This window comes from Pygoscelis adeliae, unplaced genomic scaffold (assembly GCF_000699105.1).
Source record: "Pygoscelis adeliae isolate BGI_AS28 unplaced genomic scaffold, ASM69910v1 Scaffold118, whole genome shotgun sequence".
Lineage (NCBI taxonomy): Eukaryota > Metazoa > Chordata > Aves > Sphenisciformes > Spheniscidae > Pygoscelis > Pygoscelis adeliae.
In genome coordinates, this window is record NW_008825257.1 from 474,794 (window position 1) to 484,784 (window position 9,991).

The 9,991-nt window shown below is 41.1% G+C and overlaps 1 protein-coding gene across 1 annotated transcript in view; it reads right to left on the reverse strand.

Annotated features, from left to right (window-relative positions):
* Window positions 1-1,747: 1,747 nt before the first annotated feature.
* Window positions 1,748-9,991, reverse strand: part of DZANK1 (double zinc ribbon and ankyrin repeat domains 1) — a 24,469-nt gene continuing 16,225 nt past the window's right edge. Inside the window, exons 13-20 of the mRNA XM_009329484.1 lie at window positions 9,367-9,470; window positions 7,155-7,229; window positions 6,125-6,221; window positions 4,821-4,909; window positions 3,375-3,455; window positions 2,666-2,793; window positions 2,141-2,215; window positions 1,748-1,883 (exon numbers count right to left, since the gene is read on the reverse strand). Of these exons, the coding sequence (XP_009327759.1) occupies window positions 1,748-1,883; window positions 2,141-2,215; window positions 2,666-2,793; window positions 3,375-3,455; window positions 4,821-4,909; window positions 6,125-6,221; window positions 7,155-7,229; window positions 9,367-9,470 (785 nt within the window). The remainder of the gene's footprint in view (window positions 1,884-2,140; window positions 2,216-2,665; window positions 2,794-3,374; window positions 3,456-4,820; window positions 4,910-6,124; window positions 6,222-7,154; window positions 7,230-9,366; window positions 9,471-9,991) is intronic.

The following is a 9,991-nucleotide window of genomic DNA, read 5'->3' on the forward strand; positions in this document are numbered from 1 at the left end:
ATCCCCTGTGAGTAGCGGGGGGGGGTTCCCCCCCGGCCCCCTCCCCCGACCCCGGTTCCCGCGGGAGCGCGGCGCCGCTTCCGATGGCAGCTCCGCTCCGGCGTGGAGGCGAACAGCGGCTGGGCGATAGCGGCAGAGGTGGAACCGCTGCTGGTGACCGAGATGCCTGGCAGGGAAGAACGGCTGCGTGTGTCTTGCTGTGAGCTGCTTTTCTTTTTTTTTTTTTTTTTTTTTTCCTTTTCCCTCTTTTCAGGAAGGAACACAAAAAACACTCCGCGGGCTGCGCTTTTCTCTCCCTTCAGAAAGATCCTACTAACCTGACACTGCAGGAATTCCTGAAGCTGGACAAAGAACGAATGAAAAATGCAATTGTACGTATGCATGGGTACCGTGATGTTCTCTTACACCCCCGTGACTCTGGAAGTGTTACTTAGTTTCTAGTTTTGGGATTGTTTAGCTGGCCTCTTGGTTCCTCACCACAGTGCTGCCAAAGTGGTTTGTTGCTTCCCGACTCCTGGTTCTCAGCCTTTGCCTTATGGGAGACGTAGCCCACTTTCCCCTTGAAGCTGAATGATGCCCAATTTAGTGGTAGACAGTAATATGTTATTTTTATTCTTTGCAGAAAAAAGAAATTTCTCAGAAGGTGACCGAGGTTGAAGATGCAGCCAAGAGTGTGCGTCGTGAAATAGAGAATCTGGTCCCCTAGGCTACTGTAGCTTCTCACTTGCCGGTGACATCTGTCTTGTACGTCTGCACTGGCACTGCCAATTTGACGGAATGACTGTGTTTCCTGAGACTGCTTTCAGAATGGCCGTCTCTGTGAGAAGCAGACTGAATTCTCCGTCACTCACCTGAGTCTGTCTGGGAAGTACCTGGGGTTTGATGCCCTGCATACGTAATCTTTTTTTTGCAGGGATTCTCCTATTCTTCCTATTGGTTCAATTAAGGATTTCTACTTGTGGTTTTATTTGTTCTTTTTTTTTAAACCCAGCTGTTTCCATTTTGGAGATGCTGGTAGCTCTGGTGCAGAAACTTGTGTTTCTTGCAAGAGCTGGCAGGCACTTCCATTTCTATACTGAATATATTAATGCTTTTGGATACTTTTGGAAATAAAAAGGGGAAGGAGTTTTAAAACTCCTTCAGGGATTTAGGATTGTGGCTAGTAATGTCTAATTATACCAAATCTTAGTGTGCCCGGTATCCTTGTAAACTTCTATTTTATCCTTGTAAACTTCTATTTGTAGTTGGCTGCTGCCTCATGTTGGTGCATTTATAAATAAAAGTTGAAGGCAAAACAGCAAAGTAATTTTACTCAGTTTTCTGGAGGAAAAGAATCTGACCTTTAATGCAATGAGCTGCACTGAATGCCGTTTTAACTTCAAAACGGAAAATAAGCTAATCAAAGTACAACTTGCAGTGCTATTACTTGAGTGTCAAACTGTCTTAAGCAGCGTTCATCAGGTCTTCTTAAAATGTCCTTGTGCCTTAGAAGGTTTGGTTGGTCCCTCTCCTCGCACAGGTTTGGAAAAGAAAATAAATCCTGCAGCACAGAGCGCAGACAGTGAAGAATTGTGCTCTGAACTGCTGGGAAGGAATGGGGGAACCTTGTACAAAATAGTTGGCTGTTGCAGGGCCTGAGTTGATTGTACGGGGTTGTGAAGTCTGCAGACAGAACTGGACGCATGTGCTTAGGTGCTCCCAAACTCAAAGAACCTTCAGCTCCATCCTGGGGAAAAGGCGGTTGCAATCACACACCGATGTCCAACGTTCCCTGTCCAAGCTTACTCACGAACAATGAAATAACTTCATTATTTCCAGCTGTAACAGCCAAATCGTATGCCGATTGCCCTTTTGCATTCTTCTTTTTTATGCTTGCATTGCAGCTGTAAGTAAAGAACAGATTGTTTTAAGCTACTTAAATTCATTCCAAGTTACTGGAATTAGTGAAGTGGCTTGTAGGTAAATGTTGATGCAGAGTAACTTCAGAATTTCTGGATGCCTCTTCCTGCAGGGATACAACTGTGAGATAAGAGCGCTGAGCCTTGGGCAGGCTCTGGCCCTTCAGTATTGCCAACTAGATCTGTGCAAGCAGACTGTGGGTAGCCTGTAGCTGAGCTAGAGGCTCAGCTGCAGTACTTACCGTAGCAGGACTCGGACGCACTCCTCTCCCTCCAGTCCAAGCAGAACTGCCTCGTGGAGAGCAGTGTTGTTGTGCCTGCATAGGAGGAACGAGCAATGTACTTATTGCCTAAGGAAACTGTTCTGGCACATGGAGAAGTGGTCTAGCAAATTAAACTAAGGAAAATGAATAGGAGGATATAGAATATACTAGGAATTGCGGTGATTTTTTTTTTTTTGGTAGGCTTTAGTGTGGTTTATTGTATTAAGTTGGAAGTGGATGGGGGAAGGAGTTGAATAGAACAGCAGCTTTCCTAACAGAAATTATGAGAGATCTTCAAAGCTGACAACTGAAAGAAAGACTGTGAATACTGTTATCTTTGCTCAGTTGCAGGTTGGCTTTCTTTAAATTTGGCTTTGAAAGGAGCTTCTCGACTACAGATTTATGGAGGAGAGGTGGGAGGTTAATCCTCTCTCAAATTGGAGCACAAGTGCTTTTTTGGTAAAACTTCAAAAGACCCGAGGCAGAGAATCAGTGCTCACTTACAGTCCTGACTGCTGGTCAATGTCAGCACCTTTCTGCACAAGAAGGGAGATTGCTTCCGCGTGCTTGTTAAGGACAGCAACTGTGAGAGCAGGTCGGTCCTCGTCACTGATGCAGTTTGGGTCAGCTCCCTGGAATGCACAGGAGAGGGAAGGTGAGCTGTTAAAAGCCATAAAGATTCTTCAGCTTCCACCTTGTTTTAGTATTATGCCAATTTGGTTTGAAAATGGACTTTATGCTCAAGACAGAGAAATGTTCAAATTGTGTGGTATTTTTTTCTTCATATTTCTTCTGCAAATGTTTGTCATCTCCTAGCTCAAAGCCAGAGTAAATGCATGTAACAAGAGCAGTAAAACTAGATCCCACAGTCAGGATGCACCGTACCACGCAGCAAAAAGGTAGAGGTTATGCTTGCTTTTGCTATGCAGAGGACTTGACCCTAAACTATAAATGTATTTTTCTTTCTGTATGGCCTTGACAAACCCAGAGGAGAATGGCTTACACGCCGGCCAAATAGAAATTTGGGGAGAACATATACAAATGTAAAATAGGCTGCTGCTTCTCTAAAATGCTCTTTTAATCTGAAGACAGTCAGTTGTATTGCAAGGATGTTGCCTCCTAAGCATAAAGTTGAAGTTGCATACCAGGGTAATATTCATGCAGTAAATGGTCAATGAGTTGGAAAGGGAAACTTCAGCAAGCAATAACTTACTTCACTGATCAATTGTTCTACCAAGGTGATTCTTCCTTTCCCATTTGGACCCAGTTCGTCCAGCAGTTGTCTGGACTCTGGCTGTGGAAACACAGAAAACAGCCAGTAACATTTCACACAGTGAAAATACAAGCAGGTAGGCCATATTCTGCCTTTGAGTAAAGGTGGAAAATGCACACAGTGGCATGAATGCAGTGTAGCTGAGCCTCAGTGTGACTAATCCATGACCCTTCTGTGGGAATGTCTTTCTGAATCTGAGCAAGTGTTGGATAACCCAGGCTAATATCTCACTATTAAGGTCTTGATTCAGCAAACGTATCTGCAAATGATTAGCTTTACATCAGTGCAGCTCTCCAGGGCTGTACAAACATCTGCTTACCACAGTAAAATTAAACATGGGCACAAATCATAGAATCATAGTGATTCAGCAAACGTATCTGCAAATGATTAGCTTTACATCAGTGCAGCTCTCCAGGGCTGTACAAACATCTGCTTACCACAGTAAAATTAAACATGGGCACAAGTTCTTCGCTTTAGGATTAAAGGTTGAAGCTTCTAGAACTTGTGGAAGTATTTTATTTTAAAAATTAATACGTTTTGCCTCACAGAAGTTAGTTTACTAAATCTTAAAACAACAAAGAAACAACAAAACCTAAAACCTTTTCCTTTTATCTCTTCCTAGCCTTCTACTCCTTCCTCTCCCCTTTTGAAAGCCCAATCACTTGACCAAGCGTTTTTATCTCTGAACTCATCACAAAGCTCTCTATCTTCTTCCACCTGTTGAGTTGGCTAACGGATCCAAGCTTAGATTAACGCACGTTTCCCTTTTGAAATTTTCCATGCCATTACTGACAATCCATTTAGTAGGCAGTGCTTCCAGGATATTTGGTCTCTAGTGGAAATAAAGCCTTGCTTCTTGCATTAAGCTAGCCCTCGGTTGTGCTGACATCTCAGCTTGATGGGAAAATGAGTTGACTTAAAAGCTTGTTGTGTAGATCATCTTCCCCTGTCTAGTTCACAGTCTGACTGTGCAAACAGTGGTTCTAGCACAGCCAAGGGTATGTCCTATGGAGTCAAACCAAGTAATAAGGGTCAAGGGAGGACGATAATGCCTCCATCTGATGTCACTTCTGAGAAATACCTGTAACAAAATCAGTCTGCAACAGTCTTTAGGCATAATGCTGTGTCAGTAAAACAGAATGGGTCCAAAAATGTGAGCAACAATCTAATTAAGCTCTTGGTAGCAACAATGTTTGGCTATTTCCAGTTCTGTAATAAAAGTCAGCTACTAATTTTCAGGTTTTATATTAAGTTGGACTTTTGTTCCCTTTCCTCCCCCCCACCCCAATCAGTGTTAAAAGCTTCCTGTTTTTACCCTTGGATGCCCTCCTTCATATTAGTGCTGCTCTATAGGTAGTTTTTCCTGTACTGGCAGAAGATACATACGGGGAGCTTATCTTCTTTTTCTGTAAGTGTTCTTGACTTTGTTCTCTTTATTTTGCCTCTTGAGTGGAAAAGATTATGATCTTCTTTGCCTACCAAGAAAGGCAAACGAGTGTTAATTCAAAGCAAAGTCAGTATCCTAACAAGAACTTGGGGGAGAGATCTGGAAATAATTTATCCACAAAAATATTTTATTTCATGTTGAAACGAAAGCAATATTTATCAATTTTCTACAAGAGAAAGTGATGAAATACTTGTTGCAGATCAGACTGGTTTTAACAAAAGATTTACACTCGGGCAGACTTAAAAACTTGCTATTTTGAAATGAAGATTCAATGAAATGTGGAGTTTGGGGGGGGTTGAGTTTTTTTTTTTTAACTAGCTGCAGCTATTCAACAGGCTTGACTCGGACTCATTAATTGTTTTGACCAAAAACCTTACAATTTTTCAATGCTGTTTAGCTCCCAAATACTTAAGAACAAGACTAGAGGACCTTCAGTAGATATGTATGTCCATTATTTTTAAGAGACACGATCTACCAATGTGCAGGAGGGTTGATAAGGAAATTCGCAGCATGTGGGACCCTTTGAGCTGGTGCTACTGGAGTGCCTGGAATCAGTGTCACATTATTGACACTCCAGGAAACCAGATCCTAGTGCCGTGGCTGCCACTTGCCAAGTCTCAGATTAGAAGCACAAACTGGCTGAAACTTATATGTGAACTGAAGTATGTCAAATTATACTACAGGAATTTCTGAATTCTGATGCTGACTTTACAGCTAGTTGATTTAATGAAAACCTGAGTCCAATATGAGATGCCTAAAATGCTGAGCTGTTACTGACACCAATGGGAGATGCGAGTTAAGCATCTTTGAAAACGGTCTAGAATTAACGTATTTCATCATTTCTTATCTTTGCCAAATGTGATGAAGCTGAAGTCCCTGGCACAGCTCAAAAGTAGAGATAATGTTGACATTTATAGCTCCTATTGTAAAAGAATATGCAAAGCAGCTGAAGTTTTATGACTATAATAAAGACACTGCTATGAGCTGCGGCTGCAGTTTACTGGCCTCTCCTGCTGTCCTCTAGGGATGAAGCATTCCCATGAGCTTTTGACAGAGTCTGTACAGTGCTTAAGTCTCAACTTGGCCACATTTTGAGACTTAAAGATCAACTTACGTAGGCGCAGAATGTGCCAGTATATTTGTTTGCCTATCTCAGTGTCTAACCTTTCAAGCACTATTTCCGTGTTCTTGACTACTATATTTATGGTCTATCATAAAGACAGAGGGGGAAAAAATATCTCACCCAAACTAGTCTGACTGCCATCCTGTCCACCTCCAACTTCTGTTACAGTATTCAGGTAATGACTGCTGAACTTCACTGGTTTATTAGCATGAATATCCTGTAGAACCATCAAATGCAGGCAGTTAATCAGATTATCATGTAATGCTGTTATAATCTTAGTAGCACAAAACAGTGGTGTTGCATATGAAAAAATATATAGGCTTTTAATATCGGTCTCAAATTAGCACAAGACATTATTATATGCAATTGAACTGTTTTGAGGCAAAATAATGTAGCATTTTTTTCTAAACCTTGTGTTAGGTATTTGTTTTGATTTTAAAAAAAGAAAAAAGTGAAACAACCTCACTTAATAAGATGAAGATTCTCATCCGAATGAAAGTGTGTCTACCACTTGAGAGATCTGATTAACTCCTCACTTGTGAAATGACGTGATAGACCTTTTCAGGCACCACTTGGCAAGGTAAGCTTTTAAAGATTCTACACAAGAGATACAGTCTGAATTTTGGATCTTTGAAATGGTAGATTTTCATCTTTGAAAAGCTGAAATGAATATGTGGGTGGTTTTTGGAACATGGTAATTCTGGAGGTAGGGATTTGGAGTGTTTGAATACGGTTAACAGGAGCTCTGGCAAACGTTACCTCCAAACTATTGACAATTACTAAGCTTGTTTCTTAAGAGCACAATATGCAGACTGAAGAAAAGGAGGCTCTAAGATCAAGAGCTAAGGGGTGCTTGAATGATCAAACAACATCAGCTGAAAGAAGACTGTTAATATTAATAGCAAACTAACGAAATGCAAGATGATAGCAACACAACCATGAAGGCTGGCTTAATCAGATAAAGATACCTGTTCAGCCAGCTCCAACAGAAGAAGAAAAAGATACCTTTCTCTGAAGCCATGACTTAACACCCTCTGAACAAAAATTTCTTGTTTAGATCTGAATTTAAAATGTATCAGTGTTACACTGGCTGGTCTAGTGACAGCTTTAGACCAGCTACCTAACGACGGGCCTCATCCCCCAAACTGACCTTGTTAATGGCAAGAGCATAATTCAATGTAATAGTGACTTCATAGTCATCCTCACGGATGGTAGCAGAATTAATCTAGACTAGGGGAAAAGACCAGCCGTTAGTATCTCTTACAAAAAGTACACAGAAATAGTTTTAGGCATAAATCTTGCTGATGATGTTTATTATGGAGCCAATACACAAAATCACACATGTGGCCTTTGCCTACTTGTGATACTGTACCAACATTTCCCATCTGACTCAGCAAGGGGCAGGTGGTATTTTAAGTAACTGGAAATATCAGAATGACTGAAATGCCAAATGAATCCAAAAGATGTAATAATGCTACGTTTCATGAAAGTTCAGTCATTCTCCACCCAGATTTTGCAGCTGCATGAAAGGCTGTGTTGTCCTTAGGACTCTCTACTTGAGGAGAGTAGAGGTTGCTGCTTTAGTTGTACCAGTCTGTAGAAGCACAGTCTGTAGTAAAATGTGGGCTATATTTCTATATATTTCTATATCAATTCATTGAGAGAGTAGTGCTAGCAAGAAGGCTATTGAAATTACACATAAATAAGTGCACAAGGGATTATAAAGTGGAATGAAGCTGACAACGTTATATTGCAGCAGGTTGAGAATTTTGAGAGAAGGTTAATTACATTTCTAATCCGCAGGAAAACTGAAAAAACAGCATTAAACCCAGACAGTTGGCATCTACTTTGAATAATTTCTGTTACTTTTGGGAGCAGTGGTTTCAAGACAATAGAATGACAAAAGGCCAAGAAGCATCAGGAATAGCCTTCTCTAGGCAATTTAATATTTTTCTGGCATACATTTTTGAATCCTCTAGCAAAGGAAACAAGTTGCAGTGGACCTATACTTCATCTCCATCAAGCAGATATCTTTTATATTTATACTTGTACTACAGCTTCTGAACATATTGGTGGACCCACTAGGCCTCAGTGGGTATAGAATGCAGATGCAAAGTATCCGATGGAGCGTCATACCTCCCAAAAGTGTAATCTGCCAAATGATAATTAGATTTCTGACCCCCAGTATTCATGAACTTTTCTGTAGTCGTTTGTATGTGCTAAAACTGGGTTTTTTTGACTGGTGTGTCACATCAGTCAGGACAGGCTAAGAAGTAGTGAGTTTGAACTGTACCAAGGGAGGCTTAGGTCAGACACTGGAAAAAAGCTTCCCAGTAGCTATGCCAGTTCAAGGAGTTCCCAACCCTACTTCTGCCTGCATCCCACTTCCAGCTGCTCACTGCCAACCTACTTTTGTACTAGCACTGGTGGCCTTTTTTCCCCTCCAGAGCTAATTTTAGCCTGGGTCAGTCGCTGATCCAGTCCGCAGGACATTGCCACAAGCAGTTGTGCTGGCAGCACCTAGGAAGCAGTGTGAGGGGATGCAACTCCTTAACCCAGCAGGGCTGCCAAAGAAAGCAATACAGTACTGCAGCTGAGCAGCAAGGATAATTGAGCGCAGAAGTGGACTGCCTGGGGCAATTGTGAAATCTCCATTGTTGGTGAGTTTGGAAAGCTTCAAGGCAAACATCTGTCAGAACAGTTTAGACAGAGTTGATCCTCCCTCAGGACAGGGACCAAATGATCTTTCAGTCATACCAGCCCTATCTTCTAGGACTCTTTAGGAAGAATCTCCATTTTCCACCTTCTTGCTATCACCCCTTTAATCATTTCAATGCAGTTTGGTGACATCCTGCAGACTACATCTCCGGTAAGAAAAGCAATGCCCTGTTCCTATGGTACTGGTATAGTTTATACTAGAAGTAGACTACGTAGCCAAAGAGAATTGCTGCTATCTGCTGGTATAATCCAGCCCGGAGCAGAGGCAAGCATACCATTACATCCCATTTCTAGCAGGGCTTATTTAACTGACCAACTACACAGATGTCAGTGATCTCTTCTTTTTCTTGATTGCTTGCTGTGGGATACTATAAAAGCAGCTGAACAAGGGCTTTCTGGCCCTTCTCTTATAGCTGTGGGGTGAGAGAAGAACAGAAACTGCCATAGGAAAGAAAGCATAAAAAAAATCTTCAGTAAAAGACTGAACAAAAAAATGGAACGACAAAACAAAACAAATTACACACACAAACAGGTCGAGGTATAAAGAAAAGGGAGACATTTATTTTTCCAGTGTTTATCTAGCAGCCACAATAATCTTTTCATGAGGCTGCATAGGAAGATATTACTTACAAGCTCCTTCCTACCTTTCCCATTCGAGGTTCTCCAATCAGTGCCCTGAATTCAAGGTTGTTCTGAGCATAGCTTCTAAGGTGAGCGCAGACATGATCCAGCTGTTTTCTCCAGTAACCTGATCAGGGAGAGTTAAGCAGGAGAAAAATCACTGAAATTGTGATTAACATTTCTTCTACTCATGTGATGGATGATTTAAAAACTAGCATATTTTCACTGAGACAAAAAAATTTGAATTTTTCTTTAGAAAATTCAGCTGATCAAGAAAAGGAGAAGCGAGTTATACCTTAAAAAAAGGTGAAATATTTTCTTATCCATAGGTTATAATTCATTCTTAGGGCACCTCTATTCACAACAAAACCATGTCTTGGAATTGTTCTTTGGAATCAAAACTGGCCCTGTGTAAAGGAGAATCTCACACTATTCCAGATCATTAAAAAGAAGTACAATATTACAGCTAAGCAACTGTGCATTATTGAAGTGATTTTTAGTTGATTTGAGATCACTGGCAGGTAACAATAAGCCAGGTCTGAAAACTGCAGACACAGTAACTCAACCTATACGGCATTCTGGTCTGTGTAAATTATTCCCCAAATAAATGCATTTCAATTATATATGGGAAAGCATATTAAAAGCTTA